The sequence below is a fragment of the Hippopotamus amphibius genome, chromosome 10 (assembly GCF_030028045.1).
Source record: "Hippopotamus amphibius kiboko isolate mHipAmp2 chromosome 10, mHipAmp2.hap2, whole genome shotgun sequence".
Taxonomy (NCBI): Eukaryota; Metazoa; Chordata; class Mammalia; order Artiodactyla; family Hippopotamidae; genus Hippopotamus; species Hippopotamus amphibius.
Genome location: NC_080195.1, coordinates 106,193,423 through 106,221,100, shown reverse-complemented (window position 1 = coordinate 106,221,100; position 27,678 = coordinate 106,193,423). Strand labels below are relative to the sequence as shown.

At 40.8% G+C, this 27,678-nt stretch overlaps 2 protein-coding genes across 6 annotated transcripts in view; one reads left to right on the top strand and one right to left on the bottom strand.

The window, feature by feature from the left end:
- The window catches only part of SON (SON DNA and RNA binding protein), a 31,136-nt gene extending 30,586 nt beyond the window's left edge, over nt 1-550 (bottom strand). Inside the window, 1 exon segment of the mRNA XM_057696625.1 lies at nt 426-550. Within this exon segment, the coding sequence (XP_057552608.1) occupies nt 426-502 (77 nt within the window). The 5' untranslated portion in view covers nt 503-550.
- Nucleotides 99-27,149, top strand: GART (phosphoribosylglycinamide formyltransferase, phosphoribosylglycinamide synthetase, phosphoribosylaminoimidazole synthetase). 5 transcript variants are annotated; one of them, XM_057696640.1, is made up of 22 exons: nt 99-151; nt 4,544-4,729; nt 6,831-6,926; nt 7,393-7,567; nt 8,635-8,746; nt 9,537-9,605; nt 10,073-10,198; nt 10,968-11,055; nt 11,487-11,572; nt 11,750-11,918; nt 14,302-14,533; nt 16,013-16,107; nt 16,385-16,494; nt 16,860-17,058; nt 18,056-18,307; nt 18,556-18,708; nt 20,021-20,227; nt 21,359-21,496; nt 23,330-23,460; nt 23,987-24,128; nt 25,154-25,269; nt 25,365-27,149. In XM_057696640.1, exons 2-22 carry the CDS (start codon nt 4,585-4,587, stop codon nt 25,554-25,556), a joined length of 3,033 nt encoding a protein of 1,010 aa, XP_057552623.1. In that variant the 5' UTR covers nt 99-151; nt 4,544-4,584; the 3' UTR covers nt 25,557-27,149. The 5 variants fall into 5 exon arrangements, with proteins under 5 accessions (XP_057552623.1, XP_057552622.1, XP_057552624.1 ...); XM_057696639.1 differs by lacking the exon at nt 99-151 and adding an exon at nt 1,503-1,555; XM_057696641.1 differs by lacking the exons at nt 99-151; nt 6,831-6,926 and adding an exon at nt 1,503-1,555.
- Nucleotides 27,150-27,678: the final 529 nt, after the last annotated feature.

The window sequence follows — 27,678 nt, the reverse complement described above, 5'->3', positions numbered from 1 at the left end:
AACGGCCGTTAGACCCCTTTCCGGTCAAAGACACCGGCCGGCGAAATCCACGGAGGCGGAGAGGGGGAGGGGAAGAGCCGCGACGGCGGCGGAGCCGAGGAAGGAACTAGGCCCGTCCCTGGTGGACAACGAGGCCTACAGGAGCTAAATGGTAAGCGATGACCAAATGGAGGAGAAGGCTAAGCATCTTAACTCCGTTCTAGAAGAGGGAGCGTGGGATTACCTCTGAAAGGGCGAAGTTCCTCGCTGGGAAGGGAGGGAGCGGATGGGGGTGGGGGGGGGCCGGAAAATGGATCCCAGGCCCAGGCGGGGCTGTAGCCGAGCCTAAGACGAGGAACGACAGCGTCCCTGAAGGAAGGTGCCATTGACGCCTACATGGAGCCCTATCGCTCCCTTGGGAGCAGAAGAGTCTGGGAAGCGTTTACCTTGAAAGTTCCTGTTGAATTTCCCGGAATTTACTGACCACGAAAGACCTAAAAATCTGCTCGATGTTGGTCGCCATGGCGTCCGCTCCGTTCTCTCAACTCCTCCTCACTAGTCCTCCAGGCTCCCAGCATGCCTCGGGAGGAGGCGCAGCGGCCAATTCCGTCTCTCGCCGTCTTGATTGGCTCCTGTGGGAGCGCCCAGTCCGGCACGCTCCGCCTCTGAACCAATCAGTGAGCACGGCCCCGCTCTCCTCCGCTGTTTCTGAGCGTCTAGGGTAGAGCTGCTGACGTTTGCGCCGCGCACGACCAAGTCCGCCATGTTAGTGACTGACGCAGGCGCCATTACAGGAGAAGCCTCTCTTGAGGCGACAGTGTCAGCTTAAGTTGTCAGTATTTAACAGTGTTTGGGGGCTTAAGAGGCTTATTTTAGTCACTAAACACCCGAGATTAAACTCCGTAAGGAAGGGAAGCAAGGAGGGCAACATGGTGTTTAACTGAGGCTTCCCAATATTCCCGGATGGCACCGAGTTTCTGCAGGGAGATCCATCCGGGAAACATTAATCAGCGCCTGCCCCCATAGAAAGAACACGTTCTTATCCCCATCTCTCTTCCATAGCATCCTACAATCGGCTTTTTTTTTTTTCACTTTAGCATTAGGCCAGAGGTTCTGAGCCACCTGTGTTCAAACCCTGGTGCATTCTAATCTCGTCTGGAGCCTGGCGTGTCACGAGACTTTTGCACGATAGCTGGTCAGTTCTAACTCGTCAGCAACACACAACTAGCTGACCGTGGGTTAAGCATTTTGGCGCTCCCCTTCCTCGGAGCTCCGGAGGCTCTGGAGGAGGAATAGAGACGTTACGTGGCACCTGATACTATAGCGTTACATTGTAAACGTGCTAGAGCTCGGGAGCTTTGCTCTGGAGGAGGTTCAGACCGCGCCCGAGACCGGGAGGCAATCGTTCTTGATTACCTCGCAGCTGGGACCACAGGCCGCGTCGACCAATGGGGAGGCGAAGCCAGTCGGGGGCGGGGTGGGTGGGCGGGGGGCGTGCGCGCCGGATCCCACTTGCCCGACTTCCGGTGCACGGCGGGCGTGCGGGCTCGGCGCGCAGATCGCCTTGTGTCTGCAGGTAAGTTTCCTCCGCTTCTCAGTAAAGTACGTTTCTGGTTTAGTTTGGGGATTTACGATCAGGGATTGAATGAAACTGAAGGAACTGGTTTGGCGGTTTGAAGGAACAAATTGCCATCTTATTTGTAAACGCCGTGGGTGAGGGTTGGCCAGGTGCTTTTCCATCTTAACTGAAGTTTACATTGGAACTGTCGCTTTCTCTGCTTTCTAAGATGTCAGGGCCTTTTTGTATCTTTATGCTTTTTTTTTTAGGTCATGCACCTGAATTGCATATTTTCTCGTTAGGCACCCTTTGTCTTTAGCAGATTACTTAGTCCCATTTTGTAGTTGGTTTATACTTTATATTATTTGTGGGTTTTGGTTTTGGATTTTGGGGTTTGGGGGGGAGTTTTTTGGTCTTACTTTACTGGCATGCGGGATCTTAGTTCCCTCACCAAGAATCAAACCCAGGCCCCCTGCAGTAGAAGCGCAGACTCTTAACAACAGGATCGCCAGCGAACTCCCAATTCACCAAGTTCTTTGAAAAAGCTTTTCCTTGCTCTCTAATTCTCATTGTGTTACCCATTTAGATGACTGAGGCCCAAAAACCTTAAGTCCCTCAAGCTATCTCAGCTAGTAAGTCAACCCAAACCTAGGCACTCTGGCCGGGGGCCTCCTAACCACTCCTGGGTGTGCATTTCCTCAGGCTGATTCCTAATCCTATTTCAGAGATCCACGGCAGTAATCAGGAAAATTTCCCTTCACTGCCTCTCGTATTCAAACTAAACATAATGTTTTCTCTATATTTAAAGATATGTTTATTTCAGATATTTCAGTACACACGGCAAGTCGGTGTTTTCCATTAAACTGAAATAGCGTTTTCCTCTCCAAGATGATGATTTAGTAATTTTTTTCTTCCTCATATTTTCAATTGTTAGAGAGTATCTGAAGCAAAATTGGTTCCCTTGGAATCCAGGCTTCATCCCCTCTTATCTCTGTGACCTGCAGCAAGTTACCTAACCTAACTGAATCTCAGTTACTTATCTGCAAAGTGGGCATGGTAATCCTATCTACCTCATAGAATTCTTAATATTAAGTGAAGTAACTCGTGAAAATTATTTAGAATAGCATCTGGCATGAAGTAAGTGCTCAAGAAAGTTTTTATATCATCAACTTAGATTTTTCTTTAAATGTGAAATCCTGGCATCTCACAAGAAGTAACTGATTTCAGTTTTTCCTGTTATCACTTTGCCTTGTACATAATTAAATGTTTTCTGAAAATTAGTAAATGAATGACAAATTATTCATTCCTTTGGCTTTTTTTTTTCTTGTTAAGAATTTCTTTTTGTCCTTAAAACATCAATTTAGGCAAAAGTAATAAAATATAGCAGGTTAGCATTTAGTACTGCTGAGTGTAAGAAATTGTACTAATTGTTTATCAATGTCATTTCAATTCTTACTAGGCTTCATAAGGCAAATCCTCTCAATTCCACCTTTTAAGATGTGAAGAAAGTGAATTGAAGTTAGTAAAAGCTTAACCAAGGTCACACCGTTAAATTGAGTTGAGATATAATTGCCCATCCTGCTCAGGGTCAAATGCCACAACTAAGTGAGATGTGTTCAAATTTGATTTTTGCCTTCTCTACCATTTTTCTAGCATATTGCACTACTTAAATAGAGGTTAGCAAACTATGGCTCTTGTGCTAATCTTTCCTACTACTCGTTTTTGTACAGTCCACCAAATAATAGTTTTTACATTGGTAAATGTTTGGGGGGAGAAAAGGAAAAGTGACACATGACAGTTATGCAAAATTCATATCGCAGTGTCCATAAATAAAGCTTTATAGAAACACATCCACGCTTATTTTTTATAAATCTCTGGTAGCTTCCTGTTGCTTAGAGCAGAAATAGGCAAACAGTGACCTACAGGTCACTGCCTATTTGTGTAAGTTTTTACTGGACATAGCCAGGCCACATTTGTCTCTTGTCCAAGGCTGCTTTTGTGCTGCAGTGGCAGAGTTCAGTGATTGCAACAGAGACTATATGACCCTCAAAAAATATTTACTGTCTGACCTTTTACGGGCTGCAGTCTTAAATATTTCTTTGAATTTATTGTAACTTTAAAGTCTACTATCTTTTTTCTTTTTTTTTTTTTGGCTCTATTGGGTCTTTGTTACTGTACGTGGGCTTTCTTTAGTTGCACTGTGCGAGCTTCTCAGTACAGTGGCTTCTCTTGTCCCGGAGCACAGGCTGTAGGTGTGCAGGCTTCAGTAGTTGCAGCACTTGGACTCATTAGTTGTGGCTCACAGGCTCTAGAGAGCAGGCTCAGTAGATATGGCACACGGGCTTAGTTGCTGTGCAGCATGTGGGATCTTCCCGGACCAGGGCTTGAACCCATGACCCCTTCATTGGCAGGCAGATTCTTAACCACTGTGCTACCAGGGAAGCCCTGGTATCTAAATTTAAAACATTAAGATTCATTTTTAACTGAGGTTTGATCATTATTAAATCTTCTAAAAGTGAAGTCCAGGGACTTCACCGGTGGTCCATTGAGTGGGCGCTCCCAATGCTGGGGGCTTGGGTTCCATCCTTAGTTGGGGAGCTGGATCCCACATGCATGCCTAAGAGTCCGCATGCTGCGACTAAGAAAGATCCCACATGCTGCAATGAAGATACTGCGTGCCGCAGCTAAGACCTAGCACAGCCAAAAGAAGTAAAATAAAAGTGAAGCCCAAAGAAGAGTGATTGTTCACAGATATTATTTTTATTGAAGTAAGGAGCTAAGTCGCCATTTCACTCCTTTCAGCTCCCTAGGCCAGTCTGCCTTATTTTTAAAGCACCGCCCTAATCTTTAGTAATTCATAATTAGTCAGATTATGAATCCCAATTTTTCACAAATTGTTGGAATAAGATATATATTCGTATGATTACAAATGACTACTTAAATCATATTTAGATTGGTTTCTAAAATATATGTATTCTAAACTATCAACTGGTTTTCTTTCTACAGTTTTCATTTTCCTGCTGAATTCCTGCTTTGCAGACAGAGCAATGGCAGCCCGAGTACTTGTAATTGGCAATGGAGGAAGGGAACATACGCTGGCCTGGAAACTTGCACAGTCTAATCACGTCAAACAAGTGTTGGTTACCCCAGGAAATGCAGGCACTGCCTGCTCAGAGAAGATTTCAAATACTGGTAATCGTTTTTTAAAATAAAAATGAAAAATTGTAAATGATAAACAGTCAACCATATCTGTTCTTTTCAATTGCTGTTGAGACTTGAATGCTTTTCCTAACCCCAAAATTTATGTGGTAATTTGAATACTTGCCATGTGTTGTAAATTTAAGGTATCCTGTTGTTCAGAGTGTAGCATTTCCTTAAATTATTTTAACCTTTTGAAACGCATCTGCTGAAAAAGTTATAAAGTGCCTAATACAGGTTAAAGGTGCTTTGGTGTGTGTTTCGGTGAATGCAAAATTGAGCAGTGCTATTAAATGTAAGTTCTGGCAGTTCTTACTCCATAATAGATCTCAGCCTTTATCTCTTCCCCTGGTAAATATGAAAAGATGATCAGTTCTTATGCTGCAGTAAACTCTTCAATGACTTCTCATAGTAGTCAGCATAGAACTCAAACACCTTAGTATTCTTTACAAAACCCTTTGTGATCTGGCCTGTGCCTGCCTTTCCAGCCTGATCTTTTCATATCCTTTGTTTTTTTTTCACTGTCCTCTATCCATGCAGTCCTGCCAGCTTCCCAAACAGCCTTGGACTTTGTTCTCACTCCTAACATGACTGGCTTCTCATCATTCAGGTCTCAATTTATGTTTCCTCCTTAAAGAGGACTTTCCTAAAGTTTCTACGTAAAGCATATCCAACCCCAATTCATTTGTTTTCAATCATGAACTATTATCTGTATCTTCTTTTACTTTTCTCTTGTCTATCTTCTATCTTCATTTCCCTCCTAGAACATAAGCTCTAGCATGTAAACTACATGAAGGCAAGGAGTTCGCCTGTCTTATTTTGCACTGCGCGCACTGTGCCTAGCACCCTACGTGGCACATATTTATGGAGAGATCATAGACCCAGCAAGCCACAAACTGGGAGAAGATAATTGCGTACATAGGACCAAAAATAATAAGAAAAAGATAAATAAGAAAATAGCTGCTTTCCTGGGATCTTAGCTCTGGGAGTGAGGTATTGTATCTTTTTTTTTTTTAAAGAGCTGGCACATTTTATCTAGATGCAGTTGATGTTATGCAGACCAGCCCATGAAAATCTCCCCAAATGGTCATGAGGCAGCTGTCACTTGCAGCAACAGGTTAGGTGTGTCATCTTCCTCTTGTCACCCTTTGCTGTGCTGAGGTGGTTGGCTCTACTCAGCCCAGTTGTGTTTGCAGCTACTAACGCAGAGTGCGTGGTACTCCATCCTTGTCCCATTCAGGCAGTTCCTGTAGATTGAGAACTCCGCACTTATCCCCTACACATCACAGATACCACATATGTGCAGAGTAATTCAGGACTTGAGCCAGCTTAAGAATGGTGGCCCATATGCAGTGAAGTGGACGAGTGCCTGTGGAACCACCCCATGCTCAGTATATGGTTGATCTTACCACTACTTGGAACTCCACCAAGAAAGAAAACTTACCTGGCTTGTAGGTTGGAGAAGTGAGCTAGGTCTTAAAATCATCATTCAGTTCTTAGCTTAAATATCTTTGTGCAAAGAGACCCTTCCTGGCTTAATCAGAAGTAGCCTCCCAATGTACCTCACATCAGATTGGCCTAATTTGTTCACACTTGGTACTGTTTTGCTTGGCTATTTATCACCCAGCATTCCCACCATGAAATATAAGCATCCTAAGTGTAGGGACCCTGTTGGTGTTTACATCTTAACCTGGTAACTGGGAAAGTATCTAGCACATAGCAGTTCTCAGAAAATCTTGAATGAATGAAATTTACAAGACCGGTTTCCGAGTATATTTTCCGATACACTTTTTTGTTTACAATCAATACTAGTGATGTGAACACCATAGTCAAGAAAGTACTTTATGTAGCTCTTGGGAAACTTACTCAGTTCTCTGCTATCACTGTAGTGATAACAAAGTAAAGAACTGAGCTTTGCTGGTTACCCTAATGTACTGTGCTCTGAATTTCTTATAGTGAAACTCATCTGTACCAGTAAAAGAAAACTCACAGTTTATAGGCATACCAAAGTATAGTACTTAGATTTCAGCAAGACACTTAGTTAACTTAAAGAATGTTTTTATAAACGAGAAGGGTTTCTGTTTTCTTTTCACAGACATCTCAATCAGTGACCACACTGCCCTTGCACAGTTCTGCAAAGATGAGAAAATTGAATTTGTAGTTGTTGGACCAGAGGCACCTCTGGCTGCTGGTAATGTTTGTTTCTGTTTATTGTTAAGGTATACACCATGCCAACAGAAGCTTGGAGATCATCTAATCTAATACATTTTACAGATGAGGATTTCTGATATAATATACTGGAAAAAGCTTTCACCATCTTGAAATTTATGGATTCTAGAATTTATCTCCCCCCACCCATGCATCAGTAATATGAATAAATTTGAATGAGAGATCAAATTTGCAGCTGTGGGAAATATTTTGTTTTTATTGTGCTCTATTCTGGTGTCTATTTAAGAATCCATACATTTGAATATAATAAATTCTCATTGGATTTGAGTCATGTGTTAGTAGCATTTTGTTTATATTCTATAGGAAACATGAAAAACTTATTCTCTGCCATTTGCCATATCTCAGTGTATATTTAGTCTGATCCTAATTCTTCAGCATGAAAAGGCCCTGTGGAGACCTGGACTAAGGCTGCTTGTTTCCATCACTAGGAATTGTTGGGAACCTGACATCTGCAGGAGTGCGATGCTTTGGCCCCACAGCAGAAGCAGCTCAGTTAGAGTCCAGCAAGAGGTTTGCCAAAGAGTTTATGGACCGACATGGAATCCCAACTGCACAATGGAGAGCTTTCACCAAACCTGAAGAAGCCTGTGCCTTCATTATGAGGTAGATAGAAGACAGCCTGTGAAGGGCAGTTGTCTTAACGATATTTGAATATACGGGTCACTTTTATGTTATGAGTTTATAGTAAGATAATTTTAGGGGAAAACTCATAGTATGTAGACTGCCTTTTTCCAACATCGGAATAAAATGGGATTTACTCGTGGCATTGCAGAAAGATAATTTTTTAAAATATTTTTTGCTGAATAGTTTCTAGGGGAAAAGGATACATTTGGTTCTATAATCATGCACTATTAGCCAAATTGACACAATGGCATCTTACCACATAAAGGATATTGATTTTTTTCATAAATAATTAACTAGAGTGAGGAATCATCACTTGGCCTTCTGTCACTGCTATTCAATCCTAAATCTTAAACATCCTGTTCTTTATTATATGGAAAACATTGAGCAATAAATGAATGTTGGTAGATACATGCCTTTGCCCTTTTTTATGTTGACACTTCTCCTTATTACCTGGTATGTTTTCTTGTTGGTTGGGTCAATTTCATTCTTTGTTTTTCATCCTACATTGAATTTTATCATTTCCTAATAGGCAGTTACCTTACCAAATACTTACCAAAGGAAGTAACAATTTTATTACTTACTTTGGGTAAGTCTCCTTCTAGATCTCCAGTTCTGCTCAGCAGAAGAAACTACCAACAACAGCTCCTTATGTGTATTTGGAGAAATGATCTGTGTGTGTATCCATGCTTATATTGGTCTTATACAGCTACATCTGCTACTTGAAGGAGAGTGTCATTCACTACTTTGTATCTTAACGATCATTCCATATCCATGCTATACAAATGCTTTTTTTCCCCCAAAGATTTTGCTTATATGAGCTCATGATAAGTGAGAAAAGCAAAATTGTATATACCATATGATCATAACAATAAGGGAATACATAGGGGAAAAATCCTGGCAGGAAGTACATCAAAATAGTGTTAGTGATTTTTTTTCTTTCTGCTTTACAGTTGTTGCTATAGCATATCATTACAAAATCCCAAAGCATTTTAAACTTTTGAATTGTAAGGATTTATTGGATGCTGACATTTACTTTGCCTTCACAGTGCAGACTTCCCCGCTTTGGTTGTGAAGGCCAGTGGTCTTGCAGCTGGGAAAGGGGTAGTTGTTGCAAAGAGCAAAGAAGAGGCCTGCAAAGCTGTATGGGAGATTATGCAGGTAAATTGATCCCTGTGAAAAAGTTTATAATTTTCTGGTCCCATTGGATAAATAAAAACTCTTAAGCTTACAAATATTCCTCAAGGTAAGGAAAATGTATGGCAAACACGGCTATTTTTCATAGTACTGTGTATTATAATCCATCTCTATAAAAGGGTTAATACACATCTACACTGATGGCTAAACCATGATTCTGTTCTTTGGAAGTAAGTTCTATCTAGCATCCTTTGTTGTCTGCTGCTGAAAAGTAGAATGTCCTCAGACTATAGAACATATAAATAAATACTCAAGAATCCATGAGGACAAAAAAGTATTTGTCCTTTGTGTCTCAAGTCTAAGAAAAGTGAAGCAATGAATTAACATACTTTGCTTTTATGATCCATCTTGGTTGTTCTGGGTTTCTCCTTGTGGAAGTCTGCTCTCACAGATATTCTTTGGTATAATTATTGTAAGCAAACATAATTGTAATCAGAAGTAAGAGTTAAATAGTAATGATGAAAACATCTGTTTTTTTGTTACCTCATTAGAAACTGGAAAGCTAGATCCCCTGGGAGAGTTTTAATGATTTGTTCATTTCATCTTTCCCAGTGCTAACTCTACATCATTGCCACTTTAAAAATAGGAAACATTCGTATGTTCCTTTGTGGCTTTCAGAAAGGGAAAGAGAAATTATAATACTAGTGCATTGGTTCATAATACAAATGGTGCAAAATGACAACAACCAATTAAGTAAATAGTAAAAGCTTATAATGTTACTTCTCTTTTTGTTTTGTTTTTTATCTATAATAAGGATAAAGCTTTTGGAGAAGCTGGAGAAATAATTGTCATTGAAGAACTTCTTGAAGGAGAAGAGGTGTCTGTACGTATATTCATCTTTTGGACTTTTACAGAGTATAAGCTGCGTTATCTGACCTGTGATCCTGAAAAAGCCTTGAATTACTCTGGTTCCTTCTTCCAGGAGCATAAACTGAGCAGTTACAAAGGAATTTGTATACTTTAGTATATCTTTTAATCATTCCCAGTGTAACAGTAGGGGAATTGGACTTACATTACCCATTATTTAAAGAGAGGAAAGGTCGAAATACTTTGAGAGTAGCTTGATTTTTTTTTTTCTTTCTTAACCTCGCTCAAAATTTACAGATCTTTCAGAATTGAGTATACAAGAAACTTTTGACTCTCGATATAGGAAACTTAGGTTTATTTATGTTTTACTTTAAAAAGGAAAACTTTTCCTCTAATTAGAGTTAAGGTACATATAGTTATCCTTATTAAATTATATTTTTACTTTTTGGCGTTTAAGGTTAAGTGGACTGTTTTTCTCTACAGTGTCTGTGCTTCACCGATGGAAGAACTGTGGCCCCCATGCCCCCAGCACAGGACCATAAGCGATTGCTGGAGGGAGATCAGGGCCCCAACACAGGGGGAATGGGAGCCTATTGTCCAGCACCTCAGGTACTTCCCAGAGGCTCAGCTCAAGTTCAGTAGTCACTGTTTGGTCTTCTCAACAAGCTCTTAGACACTTTTCTGTTTTGTTTTGTTTTGTTTTTTTCTGTAAATGATATTACTAATCAGCAGATTGGTTTTCCTGTTAAATGAAAAGTATCTATTCTGATCTCACTCTAAAACTAACCTTTTCTAAAAGCCTTTGAGGAACTAACTTAGGTATGGATTGAACAGATCCTTCTAGCCCCTCCATTTTACACACTGTTTTTAACCCGTGGGAGCCAGTTATAATCTAGAATTATCTTTTATTCATCTTTGGATATCCAGGGCCCAACACGTAACTGCTCAGTAAGAGTGGGTATGGTGAATTGAGAACCAAGTCAGGCTGTCATTTGTTCCTCTAGTCTTTCTACTTTGTAATGGAGAGAATGTGTTTCCAAACAATTTCTGGACAATTTTTATGAAAAGTATGCATTGAGTATATTATAAATAGATTAGCACTTCAGAAACTGACCCATTTCCTTTCACTGATGGTAGTTATAATTGTTTGTGCTAATAATATAGTGCCTTTGAAATATTTTTCTTAATTAAAATATTAAAAACCAAACACTGTTTACTAACTCTAGGTCTAATTTCTACAATTAATTTATAAAATCAACTTACAGGCTTATGGGATGTGCATAGAATATACTGGAAGTATACAAAGAAGCCTCATTGTGGGTGAGGACTTTTTTAGTTTGATACCAATTACATTTAAATATTTCTCTCTGTTCCCCAGGTTTCTAAGGACTTGTTGCTAAAAATTAAAAATACCATCCTTCAGAGGACAGTGGATGGCATGCAGCAGGAGGGTGTGCCTTACACAGGTGAGCACATCCCTGTCGTTGTAGACAGTGTTCATAGAGCGAGTTTACACCATTTTCTCTCTTTTTTTAAACCACTTTTTTTTTTAATGTTTGTCTATTTTAATAACTTCACATGATATGCATTTTTTGTTGTTTGTTTTGTTTTTTTGTTTATTTTTGTTTTGGGGGGTTTTGTTTTGTTTTGGTTGCATTGGGTCTTAGTTGAGGCATGTGGGATTTTTTGATGCCATGCACAGGCTTTTCTTTCTCTAGTTGTGGGGCACAGGCTCTTTAGTTAAGGCACAAGAGCTCAGTAGTTGTGGCATGGTTGCCCTGTGGCATGTGGGATATTAGTTCCCATTTGTTATGGTCATTCCAAAATTTTGGGTGCTATAAGTTTCATAGTCACAATACGATGTCTTCATTTTAGTTTTTTCCATTTCTTAATGAAGGTATCCTCTATGCTGGTATAATGCTGACCAAGAATGGCCCAAAAGTTCTGGAGTTTAATTGCCGTTTTGGTGATCCAGAGTGCCAAGTGAGTAATAATGAAGTATTACTTTGTAGAAGACGTGTGCTGTTTTAATCTTAGGATTTATCAGCCTTGAAATAATTACCTTTGAGAAACATATGCAAGTTCTGGTATCCCAGTGAATAAAATGTCTAAGAAGAACTGAAATTTCTCTCAACTGTCACTTTGATTATGTTTTTCCAGGTGATCCTCCCACTTCTTAAAAGTGACCTTTATGAAGTGATTCAGTCTACCTTAGACGGCCTGCTCTGCACATCTCTGCCTGTTTGGCTTGACAACCACACTGCTGTAACTGTGGTCATGGCAAGTGAAGGTTATCCAGGAGCCTACACCAAAGGTGTAGAGATAACAGGTGAATATTAGAGAACAAAAGGTTGGATTACAATGTGACAAGCAACCAATACCACAGTAGGCCTTTATCCCATTCAATGTTATGTTCCTTTTAAGGGTGTAAAGCCATCAGTAACCTTTCAGGAGTTTTTAACATAATCATGTAGCGTTTTGGAAATGGGTGTCCAGCTATGCAAAATTACTGTGTTTAAAGGACTGCCATCCATTTCCCTTCGTGAGCCTAGCCATGTTTCCAGAGAATCACCCAGAGCTGCCTTTCTCATCCATCCTCTGAGAGCCAGGAAGATAATAGGAATGTTTGAGAGTTGGAGGAACTTTAGTGTAAACTGCATCAAGGAGATAGATTTCAGGGCAAGATATCTGAATGGTCACAAACTAACTCCCCAGTTTGCAGTACACCCCATACTTACTTTGATGGCAGAATTTAAAGTTTGAAAAATATAGCCTTATCTTCTGTTTCTCTTTATAGGAGGTGAGGTATCTAGTTGAATGATGTTAAATAAATCATTGTTTTTAAAATGCTAAATAAGTTCCAGAGCCATAATGCCAACCACAGACCTCTGTGATCCCTAGCAGGCTGTTGTTTGGCCTCCCTTAATACCCCCATACTGTGTTTGATTCAAACACCCTATTTAGTGTCTAACCCAGACAGTAAGTCCATTGCCATGTGAATCCTACACATGGCAACTGGGCAGTTAGGAACTGATTGCCTTTTAAAATGAAGAAAGGGAAGGGATAGAGTCAAGATCTTTTGTATTGGTGATATTTTCCTAAAATTGGGGTGACAAGTGTAATAGTTATTGCTGACACCCCAATATTGCGTGTTACTGATACCACCAGATATTTGGGTACCTATGACTAAATGCCACTATGTTATAAAAACCTAGAGAAGAGAGAAAACACGATATAGTAAATCAACTATACTTCAATAAAAAACTTTAAAAAAAAAACTTGATACAGAAGAAGAAGAGAAAAAAAAAAACACCTAGGGAAGACGTATGTTAACAGATTAGCAAATATGGTGCCTAAAAGAGAAATGGGAAAGGACCAACTAGGGACATAAAAATGATTCTTGTAAAAAATTAAGTGGCTATCTTAGTATCAACTGTCCATGTTCGTCATTTCAGAATTTAGAAAATACAGTCTAATAATACTTTAAATGTAAAATAAGTATGTGAGATCTTAAAAGCAATTCAAAAGAGAATGAAGCCAGGAATTTTCTTTTAGGCTGAACCCAAAACCCAATTTTTTTGTTGTTGTTGTTTTTGTTTTAATTTGGTTGCACCGGATCTTAGTTGCAGCAGGCAGGCTCCTTAGTTGAGACTTAAGGGCTGCTTAGTTATGGCATATATGTGGGATCTAGTTCCCTAACCAGGGATCAAAACTGGGCCCCCTGCATTCAGAGCACGGAGTCTTAACCACTTCACCGCCATGGAAGTCCCCAAAACCTAATTTAAATCCTGTTCATCTTGTGCTTCCCTGATGGTGCAGTGGAATCCACCTGCCAATGCAGGGGATATGGGTTCAATCTCTGGGCCGGGAAGATCCCACATGCCTCGGGGCAGATAAGCCCGTGCACCACAACTACTGAGCCTGCGCTCTAGAGCTCAAGAGCCACAACTACTGAGCCCATGTGCCACAGCTACTGAAGCCCGTGCACCTGAAGCCTGTGCGCCTAGAGCCTGTGCTTCGAAACAAGAGAAGCCACCACAATGAGAAGCCTGCGCACTGCAGTGAAGAGTAGCCTCGCTTTCCAGAACTAGAGAAAGCCTGTGTGCAGCAATGAAGACCCAACACAGCCAGTAAATAAATAAATAAATTTTACACACACACACACACACAAAATCATATTCGTCTTAAAATTTTACAATTCTTATATTAGGGAAAAGATTGAGAATATGTTTTGCATTGCAGTGATCTTACTGGTTTTTGTGAAAAGAAAGCAACTTTATTTAGTTGGCTATGATAAAGCAAAAAGAAGTTCTTTTCAGTGAAAATGTGATCAAATGCAAGATTTATTCATTGATGTTTAGGTTAAATTTTATTTTTCAACTTTTCAGGAGTAAATAAATTTGTGCTTCTAGTTTCAAACTTTTCAGGGCTTAGCTTTTTTTTTTTTTCTTTCCTCATTGAAATAATCATTCTTACATGAGATTTATAACACAGGGTTTTAGTAATACACTTCTCACCTTAGAGCAGAACAAACTGTTCTTAGGAGAAAGGGTCTATTTATTATTATATTACATTAATTCCTTTCTGATAGGATTCTTGCCAAGATTCATTTACGTGAAATAAAGATTTTATTTTAAAAAAAAATTCTGGAAATTATAAGCCACAGTGTAGAATGTTATTGCAATTGATATGTCATATGTCTTCTCTTACAGGGTTTCCTGAGGCTCAAGCTTTAGGACTGGAGGTGTTCCAAGCAGGCACTGCCCTGAAAAATGGCAAAGTGGTGACTAATGGGGGTAGGGTCCTTACAGTCACTGCCATCCAGGAAAATCTCCTCTCAGCCCTTGAAGAAGCCAGGAAAGGACTAGCTGCTATAAAGTTTGAGGGAGCTGTTTATAGGAGGGACATTGGCTATCGTGCCATAGCTTTCCTCCAGCAGCCCAGGTAAAATTCTGACTGAGGTGATTATAGCACAACTTCAGAACTGGCATAAATGGCAAAAACTCCATTAACCCTGTAGTGAGTCATTCTATATTCTTAACTCTATGAGACTGATCTGATTTTGATTTGCATTTTGTTTGAATCGAAACTACTAGTTACAGCAGTATTCAAATGAAATGGAAAAAACTTCATGTTAGCTTGTTTGAAAAGTTCATTGAAATCATAGTGTTGTTAAAAGGTTTTTTCACATTGTAGATTTTAGGTGTATGCAATCAGTTGTCATTTATTCATCAATAAAGATGGGGGAAGGGATTTTTATTCCTTGAGTTATCATATATTTACATATTATTGTTGTATTTATATCTTGGTTCCTAATTTTGTTGAAGAATTCAAGATGAAAATATCAGTCATCTAACTTTGCAACTTTGATTATAATACTATAAATTTTGGCCATTTCAAAGTTTTATTATTATTATTATTTTTTGAAATATTTATTTGGTTGCTCCAGGTCTTTGTTGCAGCATGCAGGATCTTTTTAGTTGCGGCGTGCAGGATCTTTTTAGTCGCGGTGTGCAGGATCTTTTTAGTTGCGGCATGCAGGCTCTTAGTTGCAAAACACCCGTTGTCCCTGGCCCCACCTCCTAAATGCCTATGGTCAGGGGTGATGTTTGAAATGTTTAACAACTAGGATTGCATGGACTTATTTTTCATTTTATTTATTTACTTGGCTGCACTGGGTCTTAGTTATGGCATGCAGGATCTTCGTTGCCACATACGCAATTTTCAGTTGCAGCATACAGGCTCTTGGTTGCGGCATGCGGGATCCAATTCCCTGACCAGGGATTGAACCCAGGACCCCCTGCACTGGGAGCATGGAGTCTTAACCACTGGACCACCAGGGAAATCCCTAGTCTGAGTTCTTTAAATTAAAGGTGAAGATGAGAGGTTACAGTGCCAGTTGCTACCTGACAAAAGAGTTATTTTTAACCCATAGAACTTCGTTTCCTAGCTGAGCGTGACTCTGGACTACTAACCATGGGAGTTTTTACTTTTTAAAATCTTATTTCTTACTGTCTTTAGCTATAAGGAAACCGATACAATTCTCTATTATTGCAGTAAGAGCTCAGTTTCATTATTGAGGGATTTCTTTGTAGAGTTCTTTCAATGCCTGGACCACCACGGAAGTCCCACAATAAAGAGCCCACGCACCACAATGAAAGATTCCACATGCATGCCGCGACTAAGACCCAGAGCAGCCAAATAAGTACATAAATATTTTTTAAAAAAATAAGACACATACAAGTTTCAATTCCTAGGACCTGCCCTAGACCAGCTAAATCAAAATCTGGATGGGGCCCAGCATATTAGGGTATATGAAAATCACTAGTGATATCTTCTGCTTTAAATAATATTTTAAGGTTAAAATAATGTTCCCCTGGCATTTACGTCATGTCTTAGTTTATATTTTTTTTAACTCTTTAGAGGCCTGACTTACAAGGAATCTGGGGTAGACATTGCAGCTGGAAATACGCTGGTCAAGAAAATTAAGCCTTTAGCAAAAGCCACCTCCAGACCAGGTAAGTCAGATTCTGTCTTTTGCTAGTTCATTAACTATGACAAACATTGTGTATTGATTTGTAGTTTACTGAGGAAAATGTTGCAGATTAATGCCAAGTTGCTGTAAGTCTTGCCCTAGTTAAGCCAAGCTCGTAGTCTTCCGCTTTCTAATCTCTAATATTAAAAGCATTCCTTATCCATGATCTTAAAAGGATGTATCTGCCCCTTTAATATCTGCTTTCTTGATCAATTCTTTGCTGTTGAAATGCAGCAAGTAATTAATTTTCTTTCTAACAGGCTGTGATGTTGATCTTGGAGGTTTTGCTGGTCTTTTTGATTTGAAGGCAGCCGGTTTCAACAATCCTCTTCTGGCCTGTGGAACAGATGGTGTTGGAACTAAACTGAAGGTAATCAGACACGTATGTGAGTAAAGGCCTTTGTGAAGGATATGAGAGAATTTACTGTGTATCAAATAAGTATCTTTCCCCTCTTGACATATATGCACTAAAAAGAGCCACGCCAAATAATCATGTAATAGGCTATGATAGCTACATGTTTCTAATAACACAGTGTCGTTGCGGCTCTATCTGGATAGAAGGGTTATCTTAGGAGAGAAAAGGGAATACTTTTGGACCAAGTAGCTTATCAGAATTTAGTGTTCTTTTGTCTTTAGGTGTTCAGAGCACCTGAATGTTTGTTAGCCTCTACTGATAATTGATAAGATACAGTTTGGAGCTTATTCTCTTATGTGGATGTGTATATTCTTCTGTAGATTGCCCAGCAGTGCCATAAACATGATACCATTGGTCAGGATTTGGTTGCAATGTGTGTAAATGATATTCTGGCACAAGGAGCAGAGCCCCTCTTTTTCCTCGATTACTTTTCCTGTGGAAAACTTGACCTCAGCACGGCTGAAGCTGTTATCGCTGGAATTGCTACAGCTTGTGAAAAAGCTGGATGTGCTCTCCTTGGTATGATCACCCATTTTAATCACATGTCCTGCTTACTGTATTTCAGCCCCATGTGTAAACATGATTGGTTACCAGTATTGCTGATGAAACAAACTTGTGTCACAAGATGCGGCCTTGGTGCCTTCAAACCCTCCCCTCAAGGGTTCGTCCCCCAGACTCAGACTCATACTCTTACACCGTCACCCAGGCCTTATCTTTCACCGTGATCCTTGGCCACCATTTCCCTCCCACATCTCTCAGTGGCCTCCTGGACAGACAGGGTAGAGAGTTTTTTCCTTCTATGGCCCTGCAGCAGAGGCAGGTGGGTTCCTGGCATTCTGACTCTAAGTTGAGCCTTATTTTCCCACAGAAATGACACTAACAATAAAATGTACCCAAGGTTTACAGAAATATTACTTACATACATGAGAATTTTGAACAAAATAAATTTGTAGGTTAACCAAGGAACAAAACTACCTCTTTTATATTCCCATTTCTGTGGATAAGCCTGTCCCAGAATTGCCTTTCAGCCATCTCTTAGAACAGTTCTCAATTTGGATCTGCCTGCCTAGACCCTGTGTTTACACAGTATAGTGGTGATGTGAACTCTGACGTATTTTTTAGGCCAGGGCATTTAGAGTTAGGCAGCCTGGTTAAATGACTTCTCGGAGCTTGTACCATTATTGGAACCTAGACTGATTGTAAAGATCAAATATAGGTGAAAGCATTTCTGAAACAAAACTGCTAGAGAAACGGCCTTATATTCAACTGAGGCTTCGTCCCATAAAAATAATGATGTTTAGAGGCCATAGTCACCCTTTGTAGAAATAAGTGCTATTTCCCCTGAAATCATACTTGGTTGAAAGTTCTGTTAGGCAGCTATTAGAGTACATTTTGCTGAATGCTTGCAGAATACAGCTTTTGTTTAATTGTTCATGTGAAGAGTAGCTGGTATCACTGCTTCCTAGACAGGTTTATATACGGTGATTTCTCTGCTTTTGTTTTTGCTTTCTGCCAGGAGGTGAAACGGCAGAAATGCCTGACATGTACCCTCCGGGAGAGTATGACCTAGCCGGTTTTGCCGTTGGCGCCATGGAGCGGGATCAGAAACTACCTCACCTGGAAAGAATCACGGAAGGGGATGCTGTTATTGGAATAGCTTCATCTGGTCTTCACAGCAATGGATTTAGCCTTGTGAGGAAAATTGTAGCAAAATCTTCCCTCCAGTACTCCTCTCCAGCACCTGATGGTTGTGGTGACCAGACCTTAGGTAAACATACTCATGTTTAAACTCTCCTGCTTGGAAATGTCTGAGCAACCACATAGTGGGGTTAGGCTTTCGTTACTTAAAGTTAGAAGGAACAAATTACTTATCCTGTGGTTTGGCTGTTTGGACATTATTGTGGAACTGGTGTGTGTGCCAGGGTCACAGTCATTCTCTGTTTCAGAATTGTTTTTTATATATGCTTTGTTTTACATTCATAGACTAAGTTTTTGTCTTATCTTCCTAATGTACAGGTGACTTGCTTCTAACTCCAACCAGAATCTACAGTCATTCACTGTTACCTGTCCTACGTTCAGGACATGTTAAGGCCTTTGCGCATATCACCGGTGGAGGATTGCTAGAAAACATCCCCCGAGTCCTCCCTCAGAAATTTGGAGTGGATTTGGGTAATATCACTAAAAAGAACTTTTGCTCAGAAAACTATTAGCAGAAAAAATACATTATGGGAGGAAACTCTTTGGGTAGTTAGTACACATATGATTGATTATACCTGGAAATTTTTTAATCATTGGGGCTTCTTGGGGGATAAATAGGAATGACCCTTTTCCACCTCTTTCCACTTTGTTAGCCATGTTTATAAGGCATAAAGTCCTTGTGTGATTGACTTATATCCGATGGAATTCTGTAAGCAGATTCTCCAAGGGGGTTGGTAAGCTCAAGCTCTCTCAAGATGGAATCGGGAACATGCTGAGAAGGGAAGTGGGAGTTATTAAACATTCCACGCAGGGCATAGAGAGGACCCAAACCAAGGCGTAGAGAAGGGAGACAGATTGGAGAATCATTTTGTGCTTAGAAGGAAAAAAGCAGTCCCAGGTTTCTAGTTTAGTAGGTGAGTAGATGGTAACAGGAGGAAGAGTAGGTATGGAATAGGAAGTGAGAATACAATGTTTTAAATCTTTGAAGTGCTTATTGCAGTGTTTCTGTGAGGAGTTAAGTTGGGTCCTCAAATGCAGATAGTAAGTTATAGCCAAGAGAGTGGAAGGGACCAAAAGCTTGTTCCTCTGTGTTCCATCCACTTTAAAGTTTGGCAGAGGTGGAATTTCTAAAAAAATAAAAGAACAGTCAGAATCGGGGTAAACCATGTAAAAGTATGAACTCCAAGCAAGGATTTATTAGAGATTTTTGTTGTATTAGAGGATATATTTTTATAACAGACCTAAGTCTAGTTTGTTTGTTTTTTATTTTCTTTTGGCCTTGCTGCATCGCTTTCGGGTCTTAGTTCCCTGACCAGGGATTCAACCCGGGCCCTTGGCAGTGAAAGTGCCGAGTCCTAATCACTGGATCGCCACAGAATTTCCTAAATTTTAAAATACAAAGGGACAGGGTATTGCTCTTAAACCTTTTATATAGCATGACTTTTCTATCATAATATCTGCATTTCTTCTAAATCTGTATATAAGCCACCTAGTTTTGCGTTATAATTAGGGTGCATTTTGGTCATTTACTAAGACCCAGTTAGACATTCACAAAAGGGTAGTATGCCAACCTTACTAGAATTCAGCCATTAGAGCATCTAATTCATTAGAGGGATTTCTAAGGCCTAGTTAGTTAATGCAGCACAAAAAAACTTGTGAAAGGCCAGGTTGTAGTTTTACCCTATAGCAGTACTGGCGGTAGTTCCCATAACTTTGTATATGTGCATACTTCTATAGTTTATGTCAACAATAGGTTAATTGAACAACTCTTGCCTGTTTTCAGATGCCCAGAACTGGAGGATCCCCAGGGTCTTCTCATGGTTACAGCAGGAAGGACACCTCTCTGAAGAAGAGATGGCCAAAACATTTAACTGTGGGATTGGGGCTGCCTTGGTGGTATCAAAGGATCTGACAAAGCAGGTTCTACAGGATATTCAGCAGCACGAGGAAGACGCCTGGGTGATCGGCAGTGTGGTTGCATGTCCTGAAGGTAGCTACTCCTTGTTTAGTTGCTCCTAGGTATATAATCTTAAATATAACTGTGCTGTGCCTCACAAGCTCTGTGCCCATCTTTTATTCTTAGTCATTCGTATGGCAACTATCTTTACACAGCTGTAACGTGAAAACACCCCTGCCAGTATTACCGTGCATCTCTTCATATCTGCCTCAGGGCTCTGACACCTCTGTGTGGCAGTCACATAAGTGCAACTGCACCCTGCAGGACAACACTTGACCAGTGGGGTGAGAGCTGGTGAATAAATGCCCACTTGAGGGACACAAGAAGGGAGTGGTTCTGAGGCACAGTCTACATGGCTCCTTTGAGGGTCCCAGTGGAATCAAGCCCCAGTTGCCCACAGTGGTGACCAGTTTAATAGCACACTCTTATGTCAGCTCTTCCCCCTCCTCATTCTGGTTCCCTAGGATCACTTCCCAAAGTGATCTTGCATGCAAGACCTCGTCTCAGGCTCTGCTTTGTGGTTCAGCTCAATTCAAGGAGTAGTGAGTGAGCACCCTGACAAGTACTGTGTGTTACTCAGAACTCTGTTAGAAATACTAGAGATGGCAGAGTGGCAGAAAACCAACTCAGATTCTCTAACAGAGATGTCAAGGCTTGTTAATTTTGTCTGTGTCTGCCTTTCATCCCTTTATCATGTGGGTTTCATTTTCAGGCAGGCTCTCCAAATACCGGAAAGATGTCTTGAACCCACATCCTTCAACTCACATTGCAATAAGAGAGGCCCTCTCTTTCTCAACATCCTATATCAAAACTTTGAATGGTCTTGCTTGGGTCACATGCCTACCCTTGAAGCCGAGAGGTCCCAGCACTATTGTGGATGGAAGATTTGCAGGAAAGGGGAGAGAGAACACTGACAGGCAATAACATACCCACTCTATGTTTAGACATAGTGCTGTAGCCTTTAGTTGAAGTGGGCAATTATATACATTCACCTTCAGGAAGTTTTTATGAATGAGTAATGATAAGTAAAGCAAACCTATTATTTGTTTTAGTCTTATTTTCAGAGTAAAATACAGAATTCTAAAGTTTTTATAAAACACTTCTCTTTCCATATTGTTGTTAATTCACAGTTGTTCTTATTTATTGGGTGTGTTTGAAACAAAGGTTCTCCTCGTGTGAAAGTCAAGCATCTGATTGAAACCATGCAAATAAATTCATCCGTACTGGAGCATGGCACCCTGCAAAATCATTTCTCTGTTCAACCCAAAAAGGCAAGAGTAGCTGTCTTAATATCTGGGACAGGTGAGATGTGGCTTCCTCTTTACTACAGAGCTACAGAAATGCTCTTCCTTTTTTCCCCTCCACACCCCCCTCCCCCGCCCCCCGCAGGGAGGAGGGGAGAACCCTCCTTCTGACTGTGAGAACACTCTCAGTAGGGTGGGGCTGGGTGTCATTAAGGGGTGTTATCTTTTCTACATCCTCAGTCCTTACACTTTTCTTAGTCATTTGAGACAGCTTCTAAAGGAAAAGTAGAGGGTGTTGGGAAGATGTTTGAAGAGAGAGAAACTAGAAAAGACAGAATGGAAATTCCAACTTTTTTGAATCATAGCTTTGTAGTTGAAAAGTCTTAGGATAGTTGAGGCTTTTTTTTTATTGTTAATAGTAATAATACAAAATTTGTGTTTGACTCTTGTGGACAGAGGGGTAAAGTAATAAGAGCTTTGTATTCTCTCATATGGATGGATATAACATGAATTTTTTTCCTTTTTCCCACACCGTGTGGCTTGTGGGATCTTAATTCCTGGCCAGGGATTGAACTCGGGCCCTCTGCAGTGAGAGTGCAGAGTCCTACCCACTGGACCGCCAGGGAATTCCCTCCACTACTGTATTTTTCTTTTCTTTTTTTTTTATATTTAGTTATTTATTTCTTCATCTTGGCTGTGCCGGGTCTTAGTTGTAGCCCACAGAATCTTTAGTTGCAGCCTGTGGGATCTTCTAGTTGCAGCATGCGGACTTCCTAGTTGAGGCATGCAGACTCTTAGTTGTGGCATGCATGCAGGATCTAGTTCCCCAATCAGGGATCAAACCCAGGCCCCCTTTATTGGGAGTGCAGAGTCCTACCCACTGCACCAGGGAAGTACCCCCTCCACTGGTTGTTTTGGGGGAGGGGAACGGTTGGTGTTTTTTTAAGATTTTTGTTTGTTTTTTTAATTTTTTGTCTGTGTTGGGTTTCTGTTGCTGCGCACGGGCTTTCTGTAGTTGTGGCAAGCGGGGACTGATTTTAATTGCTATGCACTGCTTCTTCAGTGCAGTGGCCTCTCCTGTTGTGGAGCACGGGCTCCAGGTGCACAGGCCCCTGCAGTTGTGGCGCATAGGCTCAGCAGCTGTCACTCGTGGGCTCTAGAGCACAGGCTCAGCAGTTGTAGTGCACGGGCCTAGCTGCTCAACAACACGTGAGATCCTCCCAGCCCAGGGATCAAACCTGTGTCCCCTCAGTTGGCAGGCAGACTGTCAACCACTGTGCCACCAGGGAAGCCCCCCTCCACTGTTTCAAGTAATATTGCTATGGTAGTTAAGAATCCACCTGCCAATGCAGGTGACACGGGTTTGATCCCTGGGCCGGGAGGATCCCACGTGTTGAGGAGCAACTAGGCCCATGCACCACAACTACTGAGCCTGTGTGCTGCAACTACTGAAGCCCATGTGCCTAGAGCCCGTGCTCCACAGCAAGAGAAGTCAGCACACTGAGAAGCCTGTCAGTATGCTTTAGACCCAAGTTGATGGTAAAGCAAAGAAACTATTGTAAGGGTCATAGTGGTTTATTCTTGAGAGGGTTGGTTTTTTTTCTTGCTTAATTAAGCAGCTTATTACTCATCAATCAGTTTTTAAATTGTATTATACTGTTTCTGTTAAATCGTATTATTTTGTAAGAGCAATTACATATCCTCAAACCAGGAGTGCCTGTGTTTTCATAAGATACTAATCCATTATCCGGAAGGGAATTTAAAAGCCTCACATATCTTGCCAATCTTTTCTAAGACACTTTTATTCAAAAATCATGATCCTTCCCTATTCAGAATGGTATAAACCTTTTAAAGAAGTGTGCACTCACCTGTGTTTTTCGCCCTTTTTCAGGATCGAACCTCCAAGCTCTCATAGACAGTACTAGGGAGCCAAGTAGCTCTGCACACATTGTTGTTGTGATCTCCAACAAAGCTGCAGTGGCTGGCTTAGACAAAGCAGGAAGAGCCGGAATTCCCACCAAAGTAAGTTACTTTGAAAAGTATCTTTCCAGATTACTTAAACTCATAATCTGCCCCCAAGTGTTCTTTGGACATCTGGATTTGGGGTGGGTACTGGGCTTACCTTTCTACTCATCCTGTCCATACCTTAATTCTTGACATCACATGTATCTTCAGAAGAGGTGAAGTATGGTCTCTGTAAAGGTTGAGTTTTTTTATTGGCTGCATTGAGTCTTCATTGCCGGACATGGGTTTTCTCTAGTTGTGAGTGGAGGCTACTCTTCATTGTGGTGCACGGGCTTCTTAGCGCTGTGGCTTCTCTTATTGTGGAGCACGAGCTCTAGGCGCTCGGGCTTCAGTAGTTGTGGCCCACGAGCTTAGTTGTTCCAAGGCATGTGGGATCTTCCTGGACAGGAATCAAACTGTGTCCCCTGCTTTGGCAGGCGGATTCTCAATCACTGCGCCACCAGGGAAGTCCCTAAAGGTTGGGTTTTAAGTTATTTTTGGTAATTTGTTGGAAACAGATTGCACTTATCTTTTTCTATTCTAGGTAATTAATCATAAATTATATAAAAATCGTGTAGCATTTGACAGTGCAGTTGACCAAGTCCTTGACGAGTTCGCCACAGACATAGTCTGTCTTGCAGGATTCATGAGAATTTTATCTGGCCCCTTTGTCAGAAAATGGAATGGTAAGCAAAACTTGTTTGATTCCACACTGAGAAATGGACTGATAATGGATTAGAGGGTGGCTAATTTGCCAGACAATCCCAGTCGTGAGATATTTACTGTGACGTTTTATTTTGATGCACATCAAAATTGGATTTCCTTTGCCATAAGCCCGAAGAATGATCCAGTGTTGATTTACTATCTTGCTCTCTTTATCAGTTTTCTTTGGCCTGCCATAATTATGCTTTCTAATATAGCTTAGGTTGGTTTCACATTACTACCAACATAATATTTCATCTTCTGGATAGATAACTGGGAAGAGACTTTACTTGTTTAGAAGCAAGAGAAGGTGACTCCCTGTATCCTAAAATGGAGTTCCTCTCCTGAGGAAGTGTGAAGCATTACCAGAAGATAGCAAGGAAGGCTCTGTTGCCAGATAACATAGTATCTGCTGTTAATGCCTTTTCCACAGAAGTTTTGACTGCTTCCTGTGGTCCTTTTTTGTGCACATATTTGGTCAATAAATGCATTTTCTCTCCAGAGGGTTTGTTTTCTTAAGTGAATATAGTTAGAGCACTTGTGGTGTAATATACCACAGGCAAGGCCTTTGGTGACATAAGGCACGCTGATCCAGCATCTGGCTGGTGGACATGCTACTTCATGGTTAGAAGTCAAGCACACAGACACTACACAGAACCTCCTGTCTCTTTCTAATACTATGTGCCAGTGGCAAGCTGAAATTTCTTCAAGAGCCCTATGATCCAGATTAGACCCTCTCCCACCCAACTTTGAGTCACTGCAGGTGCCTGTTCAGAGTCCCTCAGTGTGTCTTTAGCTGTGCAAGGCAGAAACCTGCTGCTCCCAGGGCCTCCTTGGATGAGAACCTGTGTTTCACGTTCCCTCATTTCTGTCTTTGACAAAGAAAATGCCCACCCTAGAGAAATCTTGCTCCTGTTGACTCCTGATTCTAAACAGGAAAGTGTATGTTCCTTTGACAGAATACATAGGGTTCTTAAATTCTGACCACTATGTTTTAATTAATTTCCAGGGAAAATGCTCAACATCCACCCATCCTTGCTCCCTTCGTTTAAGGGTTCAAATGCCCATGAACAAGTCCTGGATGCCGGGGTCACAGTCACTGGGTGCACCGTGCACTTCGTAGCTGTGAGTATGTCTCTTTCACCAAAATATTATTAGTATTTAAAGGTAAATTGCACTTGCCAGAGGTAATGTTCAAAACTTTCACTTTCTTTTTCCAGGAAGATGTAGATGCTGGGCAAATTATTTTACAAGAAGCTGTTCCAGTGAAAAGGGGTGACACTGTTGAAACACTATCTGAAAGAGTAAAATTAGCAGAACATAAAATATTTCCCTCAGCCCTCCAGCTGGTGGCCAGTGGAACTGTACGGCTTGGAGAAAATGGCAAGGTCTGTTGGGTCAAAGAGGAATGAAGTGTCCTAATCCAGGAATGGAGCCAGCTTTGAAAGAATTCTAGCTGTTTGCAGGGTGACGTTTTATCACAGACTCAGCCTAAAAGATACCTAAGACATACGTATTGCCTCCAGTGGTCTTTCAGGTTTTACTCGCTTGGGGCCTTCGTATTCATAATCAAACTAGGCATTCAGAATTCCTTTCACTTTCAGCCAAGTAAGATACCAAAACTCAGCCTTTCTTATATTCTTTTTCGAAGAGCTAACAAGTCTAGTAAGTTAATGAGCCTTCCCCATATTGTATGTCTGTGCTAATTTGAATTGAGACTTCTCTAATCATTCTGATCATAAGTTGGTGTCATAAAATTTCTGGGTAGCTCCCATTTCTGGGGGATAGTGTTCTTTGTGCTTTGAAATACCATTACACGTTCCTCTAATAATTGACAGTTTCTGTAATACCCAGATTTTAGGTTCACAGTTTGGGAGGCAATCTACTCAGACCAGTAAAGAGTATCGTGGGACTTCATGATTTCCCACTCTAGCCAGTCATTTCCAGTCTGGATATGCAGTGCTGGAACTGGGAGGCTTAGGTTGACATACTGGGCATGTGCGCCTGACCCTACACATAGGACCACATTTCTATCGTAGCTGAGCAAACAGGGAGTGGCCACCAGGCCCACAGGCAGGCAGCCACCCAGTCTTAGACTGCTGAGCCACCTTCAAGGTGGTCTAAGAGCTCTGCCTGCCCACCGGGGGGCACCTTACTGGAAGGGTACCTGGAATCCCTGTTCAGGTCCTCCCTTGGAGTTTAAAGCTAACTGCACAGGACTCTTAGAGTAGCTATATGCAGAAGATAGTAAACTTTCCTTAAGACAGGAAAGAGGAGAGGCTCAAGAAGCAGAGTGCCAGAAAAGAGGACAGAGACCTTTGCCAAGAGACCCTCATCTCTGACACTGGTGCAGGTCAGTTTCCCCAGGCAGCTGGCCAACATGACCCTACCTCTCCTTGACTACAGTCAGCAACTGCTGTCAAGTGATGTCCACGTACACTCTTTTTTTTTTTCTAGAGAGTTCACTCAACATAATTATCTATTATGTATATGCCAAACACTATGCTATGAAGTTTTTAGAAAGTTAGAAGATATAAAGGAAAATGTTATTGGTTGATAAAAATCACATGCTATAATAAAAGTAGAAGCTGGTACCAGAATGTAAATTAGAAAAATCAGTAAGAGTTTATGACTTTAGAAATACAATTTTCCAGCCCTTATTTAGACACTAATTCCACTAAAAGGAAGTTGGACTCCATGGAAGGTAGCTGATTCAATATCTTTGGATAAGAAGAATCAATGTGTCTGAAATACCTGGTTGACAGAAACCAAAGAAAAGTTGAAAGTAGCAGGGATGATGCTGAAAGGAGAAAGGAGTCTGCTTAAAGGGTGTCCTACTGTCTAGTTTGTGATAAACAATGTTATTTGGACATGTTGAGCAGCCGTTGGTTTATAATGACACTCGAGAAAAGGTCGTTTAAGTTATGAAAAAGGCAATGCATAGAAGGGTGAAAAGATGTTAATCTTTTATTAATGTAATAAATATGGATATTTGTCTTTTATTATAGATGTCTCTGTTTCTATTTATGTAAGCAGGGGTAAAACAAATGAGCCCCTACATCGTGTTCAGGTAGAAAGATGTGGGGTGGATAGGGGACAGGGGGTTCAACTGTTCATTGGTTCTGCTAGTTACAACAATCGGATTCAAGTGTGAGTTCCAAAATGATGAATAAGCCAAATATTCTAAAGAGGAATGTTATAATAATTTCTAAGAGATTTCAGTCTCTAAGCATTCCTTCTTAATTTTTTACCATTTTTAACTACTATACAAACTTTTAAAAATAACTTAAGTACAGGGAATTCCCTGGTGGTCCAGTGGTTAGGACTACTACTGAGGGCCCAGGTTCAATCCCCAGTCAGGGAACTAAGATCCCACAAGCTGTGGGACACGGCCAAAAATAAGTAACTCAGGTACAATATGGTATTTAATTATAATAAAGGTTAATAACTGGTACAGCTAGTTCCTCCTCATTACTTTTTTCCACCAGGATTTTCTTGGCTAGTCTCCCTGCTGAGCAGCCAGAGCCACAGCCA

Excerpts from the sequence above, each read along its gene's own strand:
- GART (XM_057696640.1), top strand. The coding sequence starts at position 4,585 with ATGGCAGCCCGAGTACTTGTAATTGGCAATGGAGGAAGGGAACATACG. Across the intron at positions 11,573-11,749 it reads TTGGTGATCCAGAGTGCCAA|GTGATCCTCCCACTTCTTAA; the intron begins GTGAGTAATAAT and ends ATGTTTTTCCAG. Across the intron at positions 23,461-23,986 it reads GAGCCGGAATTCCCACCAAA|GTAATTAATCATAAATTATA; the intron begins GTAAGTTACTTT and ends TTTCTATTCTAG.